Source organism: Leopardus geoffroyi, chromosome B4 (genome assembly GCF_018350155.1).
Source record: "Leopardus geoffroyi isolate Oge1 chromosome B4, O.geoffroyi_Oge1_pat1.0, whole genome shotgun sequence".
Classification (NCBI taxonomy): Eukaryota; Metazoa; Chordata; class Mammalia; order Carnivora; family Felidae; genus Leopardus; species Leopardus geoffroyi.
Window position 1 is genome coordinate 113,437,770 of NC_059341.1, and position 21,160 is coordinate 113,458,929.

The 21,160-nt window shown below is 38.6% G+C and overlaps 2 protein-coding genes and 1 long non-coding RNA gene across 3 annotated transcripts in view; 1 reads left to right on the forward strand and 2 right to left on the reverse strand.

The window, feature by feature from the left end:
* Nucleotides 1-538: 538 nt before the first annotated feature.
* CCER1 (coiled-coil glutamate rich protein 1) lies at nucleotides 539-1,920 on the reverse strand. Its single transcript, XM_045463798.1, has one exon. The coding sequence runs from the start codon at nucleotides 1,918-1,920 to the stop codon at nucleotides 691-693; it is 1,230 nt and encodes a 409-aa protein (XP_045319754.1). The 3' UTR covers nucleotides 539-690.
* Nucleotides 1,921-2,025: 105 nt separating this feature from the next.
* The window catches only part of LOC123590552, a 28,634-nt gene continuing 9,499 nt past the window's right edge, over nucleotides 2,026-21,160 (forward strand). The window contains exons 1-2 of the long non-coding RNA XR_006708840.1: nucleotides 2,026-2,139; nucleotides 4,163-5,681. This is a non-coding gene — a long non-coding RNA (uncharacterized LOC123590552). The remainder of the gene's footprint in view (nucleotides 2,140-4,162; nucleotides 5,682-21,160) is intronic.
* Nucleotides 9,702-21,160, reverse strand: part of EPYC (epiphycan) — a 37,005-nt gene continuing 25,546 nt past the window's right edge. Inside the window, exons 4-7 of the mRNA XM_045463799.1 lie at nucleotides 18,084-18,242; nucleotides 16,770-16,972; nucleotides 15,356-15,451; nucleotides 9,702-10,230 (exon numbers count right to left, since the gene is read on the reverse strand). Of these exons, the coding sequence (XP_045319755.1) occupies nucleotides 10,060-10,230; nucleotides 15,356-15,451; nucleotides 16,770-16,972; nucleotides 18,084-18,242 (629 nt within the window). The 3' untranslated portion in view covers nucleotides 9,702-10,059. The remainder of the gene's footprint in view (nucleotides 10,231-15,355; nucleotides 15,452-16,769; nucleotides 16,973-18,083; nucleotides 18,243-21,160) is intronic.

Consider the following 21,160-nt stretch of genomic DNA (forward strand, 5'->3'; position numbering starts at 1 on the left):
CAGATAACCAGTTCCACAGAAGCAACTCCATGTTCTTCTGAGGAAGATCCATAGCGCTGCGGAACAAGGAATATAAATGAGCGATGCCACAAGACACTGCAAATGGGGTCATCAAAATACAACCCTCAAAAATGAACTCTGAAGGTGGAGAATCTACAAGGAAAAATATTTTTTGAAATATAGGCATTTTTAAATGGGTTCAGTATTAAGAGCACTGATAGACGTTCACTAGCCATGGCATGTGCTTCTTAAACATGTAACAGCCAAAATATCTGTTGATTCCAAGTTTATTAAGTAGACAGTTGAATAAATTTGTTAAAAAAAAAAAAAAAACCTTTCAGCATTGCCAGAATTAAGAAAAAGAAAGAAAGAAAGAAAGAAAGAAAAGAAAGAAAGAAAGAAACCTCTGTGTCTAGAGAGGAAAACACCAAAAGAAACTATTCAAACTGCAGTAATAAAATATTTGGCCTTTAATCATTTCCAATTAAATTATATTTGAAAGCTCCCCCTCCCCCACCCAGAGTCATACACAAACACACCAATTTTTAAATGTTTTATAATGGTCAAAGGAGGGCTTTACATAGATATGTTTTTTAATGGAACCCACTTTTTAAATTAGGTTTTAATAAGTTGCTAATGCAGTTTAGCCTCAAATCAGTTCCATCTCATTCTCAATCCCTTTCCTGATGTCTAACAGTTAATGTCGTCTAACATGAAGAGAGCTTCCTGCGGCATTTTGGGAATTACCTGCGTGGGGCTTAAATAAGTACAGTTTATAAAGTTCTCTCTCTCTTCCTCAGCGCCCACTAGGAACGATAAAGGCATTTCCAGAGGTAAGGGATTCTCTTCCTCCCTCTGCTCCTCCCCTTCCACCCCCTCCTCCTCTTCTATTTCCTCGTCTTCTTCCTCTTCCGCCTCTTCCTCCTCCTCTTCCTCCTCCTCCTCCTCTTCCTCTTCCTCCTCCCCCTCATCCACACAGTCCGCCTCTTGGACCTCCTCTTCGTCTTCGGCCTCTACCTCCTCCTCCTCCTCCTCCTCCTCCTCCTCGCTCTCCTCTTCCTTCCCGTCACACTCCTCCTCATCATTCTCCTCCTCATTTTTCTCCTCGTCCTCCTCCCCCAGCTGTGCTGTCGGAGACTGGTCCGGAGGGAAGACCAGAGGCGGGTTCTGCGCAAAGCTGTACAAAGTTTCCCGCAGCTCCGCGGCTTCTTCGCCGCCGCTGGGGGGCGCGTCGTTCCAGGAGGGGCCCTCTGGGGAGGCCGGGCCGCGCGCCTGGGCCTGCTGCGCCCGCAGCGCCTCCTGCTGGCGCTCCAGCTTCTCCTGCTGCCGCATGTCCTCGTAGATCTGGTTCATGATGAACTGGGTGGTGTTCCGCGGCGCCCGCATGCCGGGTGCCCGCCACCCGTACAGGTTGACCGGCCGGAGCAGCGTGCTCAGATCCACGGGCGGGCTCCTGGGGAAGGAGCGGCGAGGGTGGCGGCGCAGGCCGCGGCCCCTGCGGCCCCAGCGCTTCTTCCTGCCCGGGGGCCTGGCCCAGCGCGGGCTCCAGGACCCGCGCCAGCAGGAGCAGCAGCAGCAGAGGCAGAGCGGGTGCAGCCCGTACATCCGGATCACTTGCACTCGGCCTGGAGGCCTCCAGCATCCCTCTGGAGGTGGGCACCAGGGCCCTCCCCAGCGCCCCCAGTTAGAGTACACCTCCCAGTGGGGCCGTCGGGGTGGTTGGAACCAGGGGCCCGGACCGTGCTGTTGCTTCCTGGGGGGCTCATACTCAGACTTGGGACCAGAGCGGTAGCGCCGCTTGTTTATTGGAGCGCCCCTGCGCCTTCGGTGCCAGGAAGACCAGGTGCCTAACGGGGCCGAGGATGCCCAGCCGCCGCCCAGGTTCAGAGGGTCCTCCCTTTTGTGGAGAGTCTGGGTCATCGTTCAGGGAGCTCCGGGAGGTCTAAATGGAAGCGTCCTGGTAGCGGTCAAGTTTGGCCAGATCCGAAGAGCTGAAGAGCCTCGTTAGTCCGCTCAGCACCACGTGCCTGCTCCTGGGATCACGCCTTTCTCTCCAAGAGGACTCCTCTTCTCCCTCTTCTCCGCTTGCTTGGTCGCTCTTCCTTCGTAATCTCTTCGCACCCAAGTTGTCTTGCCCAGGTGGGTTGGGCGGGACTGGGGCTGGGTAAGGATGGTGGGGGAGGAAGGTGTTGGTGGGCGACGCACAGCGAGACCCGCTCCCGGGTCCCACACACACCCGCCTCGGCAGAGGCGCGGGCTGGGAACCGGGGAGGCAGGGGTTGCGCGTTACCTTGCAGCTCACTCCCAACCCAGGTGCTTCACCGTCGCAGTCCTGGTGGGACTGAGGGGCCGAGGGCAGAGGCAGCCTTTAAATACCGGCCGGAGCCGCCGCGTGCCCACCGCGTCCTTGGTTGCCCAGGGTGATAGCCAATTGGGGCTGAGGTCGTTCCCGTTGTGGTGGAGGGGGATTCCGGGTGGAACGAGGTGGAACCTCTGTGAAGGTTCGCAGAGGGCTTGTGACGCAGTTTTTGAAGGAGGGAAAGAGGGCCCTAGGCTGGGGTTGTGCTCAACTCTGATAATATTTGATACCTTTGTACCCCCTGGACGTGCGAGCATATGGAAGCTGGACCGTTAGCTGAACCTCTTGGAAGGGGGGCAGGGGGGTGGGGGCTTGTACATTGGAAAACTTATATCTTATACCTTTGGAAGATAAGGGGATAAAGGGAAAGTGCCTAGAGTCAGAAAACTGGGCCCCACTCCTTCCCTTATGGCCTGTGCACACTCTTCTAACTCTTGAGAGTTATATTGCGTCATGTGGGAAAACACTACCACGAACATTTATTGCGTGTGCCTGCAGCAAGCGTGGGCTCACGCCACGTAACCCTCACACCTCCCCTGTGAGGTAGGCATTGTTATCACACCTCACAGAGTAGGAAATTGAGAGGTTACTTTACCAAGGGGATTAAGCGCTTCGGGGCTGGTATTGAAACCTAGGTCTGTCTGGCCACAGAACCCACATGCTTAACCACGTGACTCTCCTCAACTGCCCACCCTCCTTAAATAGGACTCTTGTGAGGAGTACAGGAAATCCTATAGGAAAGCACTGTGCTAATTGTATCATAACACGCGAATGTCCACTGATTAAATAAATAGTACCAGGATGTATATTCGTGAGAACACAAATATGCCAGTTATGTCTTTTCATATGTCCCTCTATCTGTACCAGAAAACCCATTCGTTGGGAGCGTTTATAACATTACATTGAAAATACGGGCTTTGATTTAAATTATCATGAATATACTCTGAGTGATGCTATAAGGGTAGATGTATGTCATTATGCATTCATCCAAATCCATAGAATGGGCAATATCAAGACTGAACCCTAATGTGAACTATGGACTTTGGGTGATGATGATGTGTCACTGTAGGTTGATCGGTTGAAAGGAAAGTACCATTCTGGTGAGGGATGTTGGTAACGGGGGAGGCTCTGCATGAGTGGGGAGGGGAGTATATGGGACATCTCTGTATATGGGAGATCTTACACTCAATTCGAATGTGAACCTAAGCTGCTAAAAAACTTGAAATCTATTAAAAAATGTGCTTGAATTTCCAATTTACCGATTATTAGTCTCTGTAAACCTCAGATTCCTTACCCATACCCAGAAAACAGTTATAATACCTATTCCATAGGGTTGTGTTAATGATTACATAGGGCACTTCATTAAAACAGCTAGTGCAGGGGCGCCTGGGTGGCGCAGTCGGTTAAGCGTCCGACTTCAGCCAGGTCACGATCTCGCGGTCCGTGAGTTCAAGCCCCGCGAGTTCGAGCCCCGCGTCAGGCTCTGGGCTGATGGCTCTGAGCCTGGAGCCTGTTTCCGATTCTGTGTCTCCCTCTCTCTCTCTGCCCCTCCCCCATTCATGCTCTGTCTCTCTCTGTCCCAAAAATAAATAAACGTTGAAAAAAAAAATAAATAAATAAATAAAATAAAACAGCTAGTGCAGGTACCCCATGAGCACTCAGTAGCTGTCAACTATCATTGTTGTCGTACTAACTACTTGAGGATAAAGAAGTTGATTCAGTGTATGTAAAGATTAGTAACCCTGTGGGTAATGCCCAAATAGGTGTCCTTGCCCTGTGACTTTTTCTTGTTCCACTTTTCAGAAACATCAAGGAAATGCCCTGAGGCCTGATCCTAGAGGAAAAACCATCTCGGAGTATATCCCTTTATTGCTTTCCTATGGTGAGTAGAATTGCGGAAAATGGAACGTTGCCCATTGGGAACCTGAGTCTATACAAGCCCCCAGTAAATGGCAAAGAAGTAAAAGGTGGAAGCTCCATGAAGCCTGCAGAGGTCATGCAGGCTTTCCTGGTTGAAAACGGAGAACAGTGTGGGGATTCTTGGATCAGGACTTCAGCCATTGCCGTGGGACCTGCAGGCTCCACAGGCTTCTTTCAATTTTGTTTGCTCTGTGGTTTGCTGAAACTAGCCTGCTTGACTCAAAGTGCAGAATGCTGACACATTTAGCCTCCAGTGTCCCTTTCTGGATGTAGACCCAGACATTTGGCAGTTACTGTCCCTTTACTCTGCTTAATTCAAATTGGAATGGTGACACCCCAGATTTATTTGTTCTGAGGACCTATGTGGTATATGATATTGGGTTTTAATTGGGAACTTTAGAAACTGACCATGGTGCCATAGTGGAATTCTCACCAATGTCTTGTTTCAAAAAAGGTTAACTCAGATAATTAAGGACATTGTTTTTTGTACAATTGTTCCACGGTGACGTATACATTTCATATTAATTCTCCTTATTAAAGAACATTAATGTGGTATTGTTCTTGCCCCATCCTTCCTCTTCTTAAGAGAAACAGAAAATTATGATTTATGAGTTTTAGTTTTATCAAAAGATTGGCATTGTAATTCTGGCTGTTCATGTAGTGGTAAATCACCCAAGAAAATTACTGCCTGAGTATGGTAAACACAGCTTTCAGAAATGCAACTAAGGAATTTTTTAAGACATCTTTTAATGGCCCATGTTCTTTAAATACTGTAATATGAGGTGTTCTAATTCATCATGAAAATATAACACACTTGCCATGGCTTAGTATGTTGTATTAGTTTTCTACTGCTGTGTAACAAATTCTCACAAACTCACTGAAACAATGTACACTTGTTACTTCAGAGTTTTCGGGTGTTAGTTGGGTCCTCTGCTCAGGGCCTCACCAGGCTATGGCCAAGGCACTTGTCTGGCTTGGTTCTTATCTGGAGGCTCCATTTGGGAAAATGTTATTGGCAGAATTTGTTGTGGGTATACAAATTAGGACCCTGCCTTTAGGACCCTCCAGCTGTCTGTTGGCTGGAGGATGCCCTGAGGTTTGGAGGCCACCCACAAGTCCTAGGGGTCAACAGTCATTCCTAGAGACCATTCTCACTTCTTTGCCATGGGAAGGCCTAGGCTCAACATGGCTACTCACTCCAATCAAGTCAGCAAGGCAGATCTCCCTGGTGCTTCCTAGCACAATGAATACACACACACGTACATATGTATCATAGCATGGGCTTGACATTGACATTTGTGACATCCATCATCTTTGTTATACTCTATTGGTTAGAAGCAAGACCCCATGTCTTACCGGCATTCAAGAGGAAAAGGTTCCACAAAGGCACGGATACCAAGAGGTGGGAAGTTAATTGGGGGATTACCTTAGAGTTTGTTCATCACATATACCAAGTAAATTTAGTAAAATATGTACTTCTTGGTAGCTAGTTATGATTTTATTTGGGAGACTTAATGACATTTTACATTTTGAAATTCCACTGAGTGCCACATGACAGCATAGGTTACACTAGGCTTTATGCACGCGAGACAGTATATTTTTAAGTTGAAAACACACTGCTATCTTAGTGTTGTTTTTTGTGCATTTGTGTGAATTGAAAAGGATGAATTCAAACACTTGATGGCAGTAGTAACTCATTCAAAATTCGGTCAGCGAAAGCCCTGGTATACAAAACAAGCTGTGAGAATATAGGTAGTTCATTTTTTTATTTATCACGAACACTATATTTAAACTATTCCAGTTTGCCAATATGAGTTACTAGATTTTAGCATTTTTTCAATTGGCTTTTAGAAAGCAAACCTCAGTTAATTAAACGTATAAAAAATTCTCTAGCTAGAAGTTGGATATACCTGATACATTTGGTCAGATAAATAAAATTCAACAAATATTTTTTAGATCCGTCTTTGTAGCCAATTAAGTTCTATGGTAAATGAAAAAACAAATAAATGGAACATATTTTATTCACTCTCAAGAACTTGCTTTTTGCCACCCTGAAGGTATCCATGCACAGGAAGTTGAAACCACAAGGGGAGGCGCCATCTATTGGTCTTAGAGGCTAAATGCAAAGTATTAAGACCAGCTTTCAAAGTGGGTGATGGGCATCGAGGAGGGCACCTGTTGGGATGAGCACTGGGTGTCGTATGGAAACCAATTTGACAATAAATTTCATGTTAAAAAATAGTGAGATACAAATTACTCATTGCTTTCCCTTGATAATTTGGGAAGTTTGGGGATAGTTGGCATATTGTGAGGCCTATCGTGCATCAAAGAATAACATTGTGGTGCTTTTCTACTTATGACTCCTTGTGTCATTTAAGTAAATTATGAATAGAAAGTTAACTTTGTAATGAGATAACTACAAAGACAGTTTCTGCAGAATTAAAGAGAAGTAAGGATGGGAATTTTGTACTGGTAATCGTACTATGTGTAGGTATTATTTGTTATCACGCTTTGAAAATATTACTAATCTTTTATTCACTCAAGATTTTCAGAGAATTAACCTGACATACTGTAGTCATGACATCTGAAAAACATGTGTAGTCAGTAATGATTAATTAGGAATTATTAGCATGAAAATGTTTGTTTATAAATAAGTTTAAAGTATGCTGTATTGTGGGGCAACAGAATGAAGTGCCCCCCCCCCTGAAAAATGACCTGTAATATTCAAGAAAAATAAACCTGTGTAGCAATTGAATAAAGAAAAAAAAGTTTATTAAAAAACACAGCATTTAATCAGGGGCCAGTTTTAGAATTAAAGCTTTCAATGAAGAATGTGATGTGTTGGAAATGGCCACTGAAAAATAGGATGCATTTACAAGGAATGCTAAAATGTTATCATCATATTGCATATTCCATATGAAATAAGGAAACATATAATCCAGGCTAGATTCATTACTGCATATTTATTATCATTATTATCATTATCTTGCTTTGTTTTATATTAAAAGAATGAAGACATTTTTATAGGTCTCTAAAACCATTATGGGACTTTGGCAACTGTGAAATCCTTAGCTGAGAGCCTAGTTGGTTCATGTAGGATTTCTGACCTATATAAACTGTGAGATAGTAAGATGCTAATTTTGTGCCAATTTTTTTTAAAGCAATAATAGAAAATGAATATAGAGTTGCAAAGTTAGAATTCTACTTTTAGTCTGATTCAGAATCATGTATTGGAGTGTGTCTAAAAAGTCCAAACAAAAGCTCAATTAATTTCTAAATATCACTGTTTTATAATGATGGCTTGATGGTTATTCTTTTCTAAGGTTTACAACTTAGGGTATACAAATTATGATTCACAGGGTGCATGATTAATTTTACCTCATATGTCTCAAGCAAATTAATATATATTTTTAATTATTACAGACATATTGGTACTTATACTTTTAAACTGAAACAAAGAAATGCTTATGCATCTACTGTGGAGAAACATAACAATTCTTTTCAATTGCTGAACTACAGAAGTTCTGGATTTAGCTATAATGTCTATAAATAATGGCATATGATGGATGGTATGAAATAATGAGAAAAATTTCAGAAAATATAGATGAAGAAATATATTTGCCTGAAAGAGATAGTTGAAAACAAAAATATATACTTAAGTTTTTATTTATTTTTTATTTTAAAAATTTTAAGGTTTATTTTTGAGAGAGAGAGAGAGAAAGAGCGTGAGCGGGAGAGGGGCACAGAGAGAGGGAGACACAGAATCTGAAGCAGGCTTCAGGTTCCAGTTTCTGGGCTGTAAGCACAGAGCTCGACCCCATGAACCATGAACTCATGAACCAGGAGATCATGACCTGAGCCGAAGTCTGACGCTTAACCTACTGAGCCACGCAGGCGCCCCAATATATTGTCTGTTTTTAATTATTAAAGGTATACTATTGCCAATTGTCTCTTTTTTTACTTTCATATATTAATTCAGAAATAGTTACGCAAGGGCGCCTGGGTGGCTCAGTCTGTTAAGTGGCCGACTTCAGCTCAGGTCATGATCTCACAGTTCGGGGGTTCGAGCTCTGTGTTGGGCTCTGTGCTAACAGCTCAGAGCCTGGAGCCTACTTTTCAGATTCTGTGTCTCCCTCTCTCTCTACCCCTGCCCCATTCACACTCTGTCTCTCTCTCTCTGTCTCAAAAATAAAAAAAATAAAAAAAAAAACATAAGAAACAGATTATGCAATGATGAAGAAGTTTGATATTAAAACATTTTCGTGAGGTATAGAGAATTGTGCACTCTCCCACACTGTTGGTGAAAGTATAAATGGGTATAACATCTTTGAAGGCCAATCTAGTAATATTTATTAACATTTAAAATAATATGCTCTTCAACCCAGAATTCCACTTCTATGGTTTTACCCTCAGATGTACTCTCACATGTACACAAAATTATTTTTGTTTACATAAGGCTAGTCCTTCCAATTTTAGTGTAAATAAAAGAACATAAAATGTATGCTCATGTAATGGGCTGATACGTGCTTTTCAGAATCAGTAGAGCTGTATGTGCTGATATGGAAAAATCATCGAGAAATATTTTTAAGTGAAAGAAGCAAGGTTTAGAATAGTGATTATTGTAGTTAAAAATCCATGTTTACATGTATAGATGCATATATTATGGTGATATATATGTGTGTGTGGCACCTGCACGTGTATATTTGTAATAAAGAGGAGTAATTGCTTATGTACAAGTTTTTGTTTCTTACGGAAACTTTCACAAAAGTGTGCAAGAAACCATTGCCTAGTTTGTTCTTGGGAGTGGAACTTGAGGTTTGCAGCTGGAAGGAAAATCACCTTTCATTGTATATTCTTTTGTCATCTTTCACTTTTTAACCATGTGCTTGTATTATGATCATACATTTCAGAAAGATCAACTTACCTTAGAAAGCATTCCTTAGCTTCTTCCCTAATGTAGCTCTCATATCATCCATTGTCTGTTTTCTAGTTTATAAACTTTATTTTGTTCACAGGCATAAAGATATACCAACAGAATGATTCGATAGTTATCTAGTTGTGTTCAAGGGATGAGACAAGCCTAAAGTCTTCCTACTACACCACCATCTTATGAGATATGCCAACAAATTTCCATTTAAGCAAGGTTCTAAAATGAGTTGATAGATCTTTAAGGTGATAAAACATTATTATTCAACAACCAAAGCCATGTGTTTTTTTTTTGTTGTTGTTGTTGTTGGATATAATTATTTGTATGTTGCATTATAGTGAATATTTGCCCACAAGGCCATTGTAGATTTCAAATACTTTTATTCTCTCTTTGATTTTCTTTAATAAATTTGGAAACAGAAACATGCTTTAGTGGAAAAAAAAAGGAAAAGGAAAGTTTAATTAAAAAATCTAAATCTTGACAATACACCTAAAGTGCTCATTTAAAATTTTTTCTTTATTATGTACTTAACTTGAAACTATATGGGACAGAAATCCTTAAAGCCTGCAAGTTACATGTGATTTTCAAGAATATCTGTGAAATAGATACATATTTTTTTTATCATTTGGTTTCGCTCTTTCTGTACATCATTTGTTTTTATCCTTGACTTATCTGGTGTTTGCTTAAATTGATAAACTGTCATCATATCTTAAAACTTTTAGTTGTATTTTGTGAAATTATATCATTTTTCAGAACACTATTTGAAAGTATCATGCTGAGCTTTTGTTTCCGAAGAGAGCAGTAAGAATTGTTTCGTTATAGCAGGCATCATAATGCTAACCGTTATCCGCAATTAGACAAGACTCCCAATAGGCAAACGAGGTAGGCACATGTATGCTTGAGGAGTTTTGCTGAGATTGATAGGGTTTCCATCCAATCGAATATCCTCTAGCGCCTTACGGATATAAGTCAAATTTTTAACATTGCAGAAAGTATCTTCATGCATCTCCAAAATGTTGTTATTCTAAAAGAGATGATAATAAATTATAAGACAAAATATAACATATGCCTAGTATTGATTAATAACATAGTTCATTTTGCCTCACCCCCATTTTTATTCTTTTGTTCTTTCTCTTATCCAAAAATGCATGTTAGGGATCATTATGCATTGAACACTTTCTAGGCAGTGGGGATTAAATCATTGAAGCACAAAGTAGACATGTGCTTGCCGTAATGGAGCTTACATTTCAGTAATAGAAATGTAAAATAAGAAAGTGAGAAAACAAATTTAAAGAAAATGTTATTTCTAAAAATGATGAGTAGGGAAAAGGAAGGGTGGTCACTGTGGAAAGTCATCTTAAGAGGTAGCAATGGAGCTGAGAATGGAAAGAGCCAAGGTAGGAATATTGCAGGGGGAGAGAGCACCATGTTCAATCTGAGTAATTACCATGGGATGTTCAAGAATGGGAAAAAAGTCAAAATGGCTGAAGTCAATAAAGTGAGGGAGAGAGTGAGCAAATCTTAGGGAGATACGCAGGGCCCAGAAATATGTATTTAAAAACTGCTTTATTGGATATATTTTACATAACGTAAAATTCATTCACTTTAAGTGTGTGGTTCAGTGTTTTTTTTTTTGTTTGTTTTTTTAAATTTTTTTAACGTTTATTTATTTTTGAGACAGAGAGAGACAGAGCATGAATGGGGGAGGGTCAGAGAGAGGGAGACACAGAATCCAAAACAGGCTCCAGGCTCTGAGCTGTCAACACAGAGCCCGACACGGGGCTCGAATTCACGGACCGCGAGATCATGACCTGAGCCGAAGTGAACTGCTTAACCGACTGAGCCACCCAGGCGCCCCAGTTCAGTGGTTTTTAAGATAGTCATGGAGCTATACAACCATCACCATAATTTAATTTAGAACACTTTAAACATCCCCCCAAATCCCATAGATGTGAGCAATTACTTCCCCCCCCCACCCCCCACCATTTTTCTCTATCTCTAGCCCCTGATGACTTCTAATCTACTTTTTGTTTTTATGGATGTTCCTACTTTGATATTTTATGTAAATGAAATCACATATCATCTTCTGTGACTGGGTTCTCTCATTTCCAATTGTATTTTTAAGGTTTATGTATTTTGTACCGTGTATCGGCACTTGTTTTTTTATTGCCCGATAATATTCCATTGTGTGGACATAACCACATTTTTACCAATTCATCAGCTACAGAAATTTGGATTGTTCATACCTTTGGCTTTTATGAATAATGCTTCTATGAACATTTGCATACAAGTTTTGTGTTGACAGATGTTTTCAGTTCTCCTGGATATATGCCTGGGAGTTGAATTGTGGGTCATACAGTAACTCTATGTTTAACATTTCAAGGAGGTATTGGACTGTTTTCCAAAGTAGCTGCACCATTTTAGATTCCCACCAACAATGTATGAGTGTTCCAATTTTCTCTGCATCCTAACCAACACTTGTAATTATCTGTCTTTTTTATTTTAGCTGACCAAGTGGATGTGAAGTGGTACCTCATTGTGGTTGAGTTCATTGCTAGTGTATTGAGCAATTGATATTTTATATTGATTTTATCACCTGCCATGTTGCTGAACTCATTTAAGTTCAAATGGTTTAGTGGATTACTTTGACTTTCTGTATAATTTGGGGATTATTTCCATCTTAATATTAAGTCTTCCAAACAATGAATATGGGCTATCTTTCCTTCATTTAGATCTATTTTTCCTCAGATAAAATTACATACATTGAAGGTATACAGCATAATGTTTTGATACATGTATACATGGTGAAATGATTACCACAATCAAGCTAATTAACGTTTCCATCACCTCATATGGTTACTTTTATGTGTGTTTCTGGTAAGAACACTTAAGATCCACTACTGTCAACAAATTTCAAGTACACAGTATAGTATTCTTAACTATAGTCACCATGCTGTATTACATTATATCTCCAGAACTTAATACATTCTGAATAACTAAAACATTTTATTCTTTGACTAACATGTTCCCATATCCCCAGCCCCCAAGCCCTGGCAACCACCATTTTACTCTCTTCTTTGAGTTAGACTTTTTTAGATTCTACATGTGACGTCTTATAATATGTGTCTTTCTGTGTCTGACTTATTTCCCTCAGCATAATGTTCTCACCCATGTTGTTGTAAATGGCAGATTTTTTTTTCTTTTTTGAATTTTTTCTTTTTTTTTTAAGTGTATTTATTTATTTATTTTGAGAGAAGGAGAGAGCGAGCTGGAGGGACAGAGAGAGAGAGAGAGAGAAAGAGAGAGAATCCCAAGCAGGCTGAGCACTGTCAGCACAGAGTCCGATGCAGGGCTCAAACTCATGAACCGTGAGATCATGACCTGAGCCAAAATCAAGTTGGAGGCTTCACTGACTGAGCCACCCAGGTGCCTGGTGAATTTTTTTTCTTTTTTAAAGAATTAATAATTACCCATTGTATACATATACCAAAATTTCTTCATCCATTCGTCCATTGAGAGACACCTAGGTTGCTTCCATATCTTGACAGTTGTTAATAATGCTGCAGTGACCTTGAAAGTGCAGATACCTCTTCGAGATACTGATTTAGTTTCTCCCTTGAATATATGTCTGGAAATGGGATTGATTGCTGGATCATATGGTAGTTCTGTTTAACTTTTTGAAGAACCTCCATACCATTTTCTAGAATGCCTGTACCCCTTACATTTGCACCAATAGCAGACAAGGGTTCCCTTTTTTCCACATCCTTGTCAACACTTGTTATCTTTGGTCTTTTTGATAATAGCCATTCAACGAGGTGACATCTCACTGTGGCTTTCATATGCATTTCCCTTATGATTAGTGATGTTGAGCATCTTTGCATATACCTGTTGGCTATTTGTATGTTTCCTTTTAAGAAATGCCCATTTAGGTACTTGGCCAATATAGTCGATATTTTATTGAGTTATTTGAGTTGTGCATATATTTTGGATACTAACCCCTTATCAGATGTATAGTTTGTAGATATCTTCTTTCATTCTATAGATTATCTCCTCTCTCTGTTGATTATTTCCTTTGCTGTGCAGAAGTCTTTCAACAATATGTATTCCATCTATATATCTTGTACTTTTTTTGTGAAAATTATTCTTAGGTGCTTTATTATTTTGTGATTAATATAAAATGGAATTGTTTTCTTAATTTCATTTTCAAATTGTTCATTTATAGTGTATACATATACAATTAATATTTGTATATTGATTTTGTTACCTACTACCTTGCTTAAATCATTTATTGGATTTCTTTTTTAACTCATTGTTAATTAAGGAAAATGTTGTTAAATGTCCACATATTTGTAAATTTTCCCGATTTCCTTTGTTATTGATTTCTATTTTAATTCCATTATACTCAGATGTACTTTGCATAATTTCAGTTCTTTTCAATTTGTTGTGGCCAGTTTTGTGGCCTACCATATGATCTATCCTGGGAAATGTTCGTTGAACACTTGAGAACCATGTATATTTTGCTGTTGTTGGGTAGAATGTTCTGTAGGTGACTGTTAAGTCTGGTTGATTTATAGATCAACCAGATGCTGCTAAGATCTTCTTGAACTGTTTCCTAGTTGATCTTATGACTAGCATTCTACCCATTATTAAAAGCGAAGTATTGAAGATCCAACTTCTTGTTGAATTGTCTATTTCTACCTTCACTTCTATTCATGCTTCACACAATTTGAGGCATACTGTTTATAATCATTATTATAATAACGTAATAATGATTAATAATAATATATAGGAATATATAATTATACATTGTTAGGTGCATATATGTTGATAATCATTTTATCATTCTGTTGAATTGACCCTCTTCTCATTACAAAGTGTCCATCAGGAATAACAGATTTAGTGCCTATGTGCTATACTATTTTCTTTGATAGGTAATAGGTACCTGCTGTTAATAATAATTGTGCCTCACATGTAAGAACTTACCATGTTCCTATAACTGTGGTGCAGGGAGGTTCAGCTATTTTATCCAATCTTTAGATAGTGTTGGGAGTAGAATTTCATCCTGGGGAATCTGCTTTTGCCAAAGCCTTCATTCTTAATTACTATATATATATATATATATATATATATATATATATATATATATTTGGCAAACATTTGAAATGAATCAAAATTGGAGATTTTTATATAAGCATTAAAAATAAATACAAATGGAAAACAATGTAAATTAAAATAGCTAGGCGTGCGTAGGTGACTCTCTTCAAGCGTCTGACTTCAACTCAGGTCAAGATCTAGTGGCTCGTGGGTTTGAGTCTTGCATTGGGCTCTACCCTGGTAGTGTGAAACCTGCTTTGGATTCTCTCTCTCCCTCTCTCTCTGCCTTTTCCCCACTTGCATCCTCTGTCTCTCAAAAAAAAAAAAAAAAAACTTAAAAACAGCAATATACTGCATGTTGATAAAGTGGTCATGAGAAGAGAAATGTTTTAAAGGGTGCACTTCATGATGCCCTTTTAAACCTTAGAGTAGGGTATGTGAAGCCAATTACTTTTTATTTTTTAATGTCATATTGTATATACAAATCCACTGTGTTTGAATGCAACATCAGAGACCCATTTACTTTGTAGGGTCAGTATTATCACAGACAACAGTAATAATCTCTTAATCCAGAAAGATGAAAGTCTGTCGTCCCTCAGCAGATAGGAATGTCCTAGGATTGAATTTAATTCAATACATAAAACCTAAAATCAAAAGCTAAAATTGACATTTTTTTTCCTCCTGAAATCCAGGAATTAAATTAAAAAATTCTTTCTGCCTTTTTCTCTTCCATTTCTAATTCTCACACATTTCTTCAGGAGATAAAGGTTTTGATTTTTTTTTTCAAAAGTAATTTCATGTGCCAGAAAGGTGTATTAGGATTTAATAAAGACTGAAAATCTTTAGAGACTATGGTTATCAGAAATAAATCAGTATAGACAGAAGCATGAATATACAAAGATCTTGCACTCAGAGAGTGAGAGAGTGAATAAAGGGAGAAGAAGAAGAAAAATGGTGACTGTGTGTCAACAGGACATTATAAACAGTTTTTGCATCCCAGCTTCCTCCTCTTTGCTTTTGTTTTCCATGGAGCTACCTTACTAGTAGAAGCTTACCTGGAGGTGAAGGGCCCGTAGGTTTTCTGGGAGTGGCAGAGGGATGTGGTCCAAATTGTTATCGGTGAGGTAGAGATGATGGAGATCATACATATCCTGTAAACATTCCAAATGTAGGGACTTAGTGGAAATTAGCGGTGCCACAGTTGTATTTTCCATTCCCTGTTCTTTCAACTACTTGTAAAATAACACATGCTCATCCAGGTCTTGTTTTGCAAGGGTGAAGCAAATTAGTTCTCTAGTTGCTAGACAATTCAAATGAGTTTTGTAAGAATTAACTGTAAGCAAATCTTTCTTGATGAAAGCGTAAAGTGTTTCTGGATCTGTAGGAAGAACCTTGCTTTGTGCACTCTAACTTCTTCAGTTTAAGCAAGGCAGTGTCTTCCCAGGGAAGATCTTCTGCAATAGGGTTTTGAAGATTTGGGTAAGGTGTAGGAAGAAGGTCTTTTATTTTTTATGGATAGAGAAAAGAGTTTCTCTCCAACAATATCCTATTCTTTCTAGTTCAAATAACAGGAAAAGGGCAGCGTAACAAGATAAAAAACAAAAAACAAAAAACATTTAAACAATAAGAGGTCTACTCTAGCCAAATACTACAGAATAAACCGTGACTCACCATCACCCATGCCAACAAAAGCTGAATGGGGAGACTGAACTTTGACCCTTGGCAGACTGCATACAATAAGGTGTCTTAACTCCAATGCCTACCAGGGTAATGTTATGCGAGAGCTAGTGGAGAAATGGAACTTTCGCCATTGCTTAGTGCTAATGGGTCCACACAGCTCTCTCTACTCTCCCTGGGAATAACATGGTGTCTCTTCAAATAGTATTTTAAATTTGTTTGTTTGGCATAGATTTAGAAGAGCGGCTTGAACAAAGAGAGGGTAAGAAAGCTGGTTGGTGAGTGTTCTCATACTCTATGCTGTTATTCTAGCCTCAGACTTGCTTCTTTCATTTAGAAAATAAAATTTCTAAGATTAACTGAATCCATCCTTTTTACAAGGTGATTTAGAAGACTTCTCTATTCAACGCAACTCCCTCACCCTGCACAAGTAGTTATCCTTTAAGCCATGTAAAATATTCGCCTTGAGCGGAGTTCCTGGGAAATACAAATTGTCTGGCTTACACCATTTCTCGGTGTGCCTTGTAGACTGGTGTTCCAGGGAGAACCAACTCCTTATTCTCACTCTGCTTTCTGTTCTTGTTGTTTGACTAGCCTCAGAACTTACCAGAACACAATATTTCCCCAAAACTTGATAAGTAGTACTTGGAGGTTTTGTTTGTTTTTGTTTTGTTTTTAGTAGTTAAAAGTCTCATAAAATTGAGACTTTCCTTATGGAAATAAAAAAGCTAGTCAATGACAGCAAATGAGGTGGAAAGATTAAAGTCTTCCATATCCAAACTTAAAACTCACTTTAAACGCTTCTTGCTTTATTCCTTTCCTCCCCAGCCTATTGTTGCTAATATCAATAAATGTCAAAGTGTTTGGCAATTCTGGGAGCTGCCTTATTTTGTTGTCACGCAGGACAAGCTCTCGGAGTTGAGGTAGCTTTCTGAATGCATCCTCATCAATCTCAGATATTAGATTTGATGTCAGATCAATTCTTTTTAAGTCATCTAGAAGGAAAAATGAAAGAAGTAGTTAAATAGTGTTGAATATGTTGTGCTCGCATAAAAATATGAATATAAATTAACAATGAATTTAATTATCAATGGACAATTAATAAAATAATTATTTCTAACTACATACAAATTTAATTGCTTCCACCCAGTGCTATACATATTTTTTTATACACTTATAAGTAAGCATAACTTTAGGGGTGCCTGGGTGGCTCAGTCGGTTAAGCTGCGGCTTTGGCTCAGGTCATGATCTTGTGGTTTGTGAGTTCCAGTCCCGCGTCAGGCTCTGTACTGACAGCTCAGAGCCTGGATCCTGCTTTGGATTCTGTGTCTCACTCTCTCTTTCTGCCCCTCCCTGACTTGCACTCTGTCCTCTCTCTCTCTCTTTCTCTCTCTCTCTTTCAAAACTAAATAAACATTAAAAAATTTAAAAAAAAGAAAGCATAACTTTAACAAAAGTATTGACATATTATATTTAAGATAACTTGTGCTTTCCCTATATTCTTCATAAGCTTTGTCTAGATTTTACTATTTAAAAGGTTTTCCTCACTGATGCCAGATTGCTGTATTTTCTAATAGTCATAGATACATTAGCATTAAAATACATAGGCATTAAAAAGAAATTCTCAAATGATCAAACCACTTTATAAAGACACTTTATAAAACACTTTACAAAGTTTTGTAAAAACTTTTCTAAGTTGCCAAAATTATTAAGTCAGAATGTAGGCTTTCATGCATCAATCATAAAGCAACTGTGCTTTAATGGGAGTCTATTCAAACAACCCAAATCCTAGTAAATATATGACCATGACATTTTACTCAATGTCATAACATGCTAATGAATTTTAGCCCATAAAATATACACACTTATGATTCTATTTCTTGAAAATAGCTCATTTGAAAATATCAACTATGTAGTTTCATAAGACCTTTAATTCTTCATCATTTTTAATATAATTAAAAATACCTTCAAATATTTAAATAAGAAAAGAGTTGTTTATGGGCCAATTTTCATATCCAAGGTTCATTTTTAGTACCAACATTTTATAGTGCAAAAATTTTGGAAAAGTCTGTAAAGAAGAAATGGTATTAATGCTGTCATCCATACTTAGGCTTGCAAAATCGTTTTTGTTGATCTTTTTAATTCTGTTGAAGCGGGAATAGAAATAAGCGGTGTTCTTGGGCAGCGGTGGAATAGCATCAAGTTCATGGTCATCACAGTATACGGTGGTACTTATACATGTACACAGAAGGCAGGTTGGAAAGTCTACAAGGTAGAGGCAAATAATTATGTGTAAGTAACAAAAGCAATTTCCAAGAAATAATGTGATTAGATGTTTGTTAAATAATATTAGGGTCTCATATAGACTACCCTGGGATATTTCATATTTTATCATATAGTTTTCTATAAATAGAAGTTAAAGTCAAACGTACCAAGGAAAGCTGCCATGATAATTAGTATATTTTTTGTAATGTTGTAAATTTTATTTCAAATTACTGAGTGGATAAAGTGTGGTTGTTGCTTTTATGCTTATTAGAAATTCTCTTTTCAAATGTAAATAGTAAGACTGTGGTTTTCATAAAGTTAAAACATCACACATAATATTTTTATTAAGTCTTTGGTTTAATAATTAAACACCTCACTGAAACAAAATCTGCTTCAAGAAAAATGACAGAGTAATGATCATTAATATTAATTCATTCGATATATTTATTGAATTCTTTCTATGTAAATGACACTATGCTAGCTGGTGAAATAGTGAGGAGCACGAGGAGACACAGTTCTATTTTATGATCTTCTATGTAAGATAAATGTTAATCACAAAAATAAATAAAATGGTAACTGTGAAAAATGTCATGAAATATATGAGCATAAAATAGGGGAATCTGGCTCAGTCTGACAGTCATGGTTCTCTGAGGAGGTGATAACTGAGCTGAGATCTGCAAGAACAGAAGGAGTTGACCACGCAAGTGGGAGGAAAGAGTACCCAGGCAGAGGAAGCAGCATTTGCAAAGGCCCTTTACTTTGGAGGGACTACAAGATTGTCCATGTGTCTATAGCACAGACAACATTGAAATGTATGGGGCAGACCATGCAGAGGCCTTATAGGCTGTGCTATTACAGGTTTTGTTCCTTATCCTAAGGATGGGCAAGTTATTACATGATCAGATTTGCACAGATTAAGAAAACACTCTGCTTGAAGGTGTCGTAGAAGACTGAGGGAGGGCAAGTGGACAGAGTGGAGATGACTTGCTGTCTAGATAAAAGATGATAGTTGCTTGGTTGGGGTCATGGTGACATGTTGAAAAGGCAGCATATCCAAAAGGCATTTGTGAAGCTGCGTTATGTGTCAACATATTGATCTATATTTCTCTATCACATGTGCACACACACACACACACACACACACACACACACATACACACACCCCTCCTTCACTCTCTGTTTAGTGGTCATGTAGAGGACAGTGAGCTTCAAAGGAAGATAGAAATGCAATGACCAGAAGGAAAGGAGCAAGATAAGATGGGGAGATATTATGGAGGCCAAATGGAGAGAGAGAGTTTAAAGGAAAAGGGAATAGAAAACATTCGAAAGCTGCTGAGATGTCAGGTAATTTAAGGACTGAAAATGTCGTTTGGGTTAGTTACTGCGGTGGTTATATACAACTTCAGTAAGAGCTACAGAGTGATGGGGCTAGAAGCCAGATTAACAGCCAATTGAGGAGGGAGTTGAGGGTGAGGAAGTAGTTACAGCAGATATAGACAATGCTAGTGAGATGTTTAACTGTGAAGGAAGAAAGAGAGATGGTGATAAGTATAAGCAAATATATATGCAGTGTGTAAGTTGACTGAAGCAGGAGAAATTTGTAGAAACAGATCCAAAGTAGAATTTGAAGATCAAGTATCCTGAGAGGGCAGTAAGACACGGACTCAAAGCCACAGTGGGCAAGATCACATCCTGTATTTGAGAGGACAGAGAGTCCATCTGTTGTGAACGGAGGACAGGGAGAGAACGTGCGTGCATGTCCATGTAGGTAAAGATTACATCTCAAAACAGAAAGACCAAGAGCTGCTGACCAGAAGACTGCATTTTCTCTGTTGAGCAAGAGGCTTGGCTCTCTGATGAGCTTGAAGAAAAAAGGGAGGAGGAGGAGAAGGGTGGTTAAGATGTGAGATGAATGGAGAATGTGAAATAGCCATGAGAGAAACTAGACGAAAGTGATGGAAGAGCTTCCTTGCAATCGCTCAGTGATCAGTTCATCCCAGTTTAGCTGGGACTTTCCTGGTGTTAGCCTTGAAACCCCCCACTATGGGACGCCTCACTCCCAGGCAGACCCGGACATTTGGTTGCCTTCGCGGAGGGATCTACTTGTGGTTTGTGATCAAGAATTATTAGTGCACCTACTAAGGTCTTATTGCTATCATTAAGTAGGGAAATTTTTTACAATAACAGCTCTGGGAATGAAAGTATTTTAGGAATGGAAATCTAGGAAAGAAAATTTAAGGGGAACTATAAAATATTGAACACTTGCTGATTTTCAATTCATTATAAATTAATATTTACCACATATATATCTTTTTAAAATAAGTATTTGATTCTTCTATATTTTCATTGCCTTGCTAATTTAGCAGTAATTGCTTAAGGTAATTTATATATATTCACGCCAGTTACATTTTAATTCTAACTTTTCCACTCATAACCCAAGCTTATTTTATATGGCTTCAGAAAATTATTTTTGGAAATTTGTATTCATAGTAAAAAAAATGATATTTTGATTATTAATGCTCTAAATAGTTCCTTCCAAGCTATTGAGCTATGATGCATGTATAAGATTTAAATTTAATTTTAAAGCTTAGAATTTCTGGTGCTGATTTTTCTGTGGAAATTAAAATGTGAATTAAAATTTTAACTTCATCGGTTCTCAGCCTTTTGGCTAAGGTCAAGTGTAAAATTTTAACTTCATTACTCACCCTCAGACTACTTTGCAGATAACTTTTTTTTTTCTAAAGCCATAGATTTTTTTTATGGGTTCAAACCTGACATTATTGAGCCATAGTTTCAAAAACTAAACACAATTTTCAAAATCCAAAGCTTTAAAAGATTGGGCGTTATGTTTTTCTGTTGTTCCTGGCTTGGCTGAAAGACCTGAGTATAGGTATCAGTGCCAGATCAGTCAACGTCTG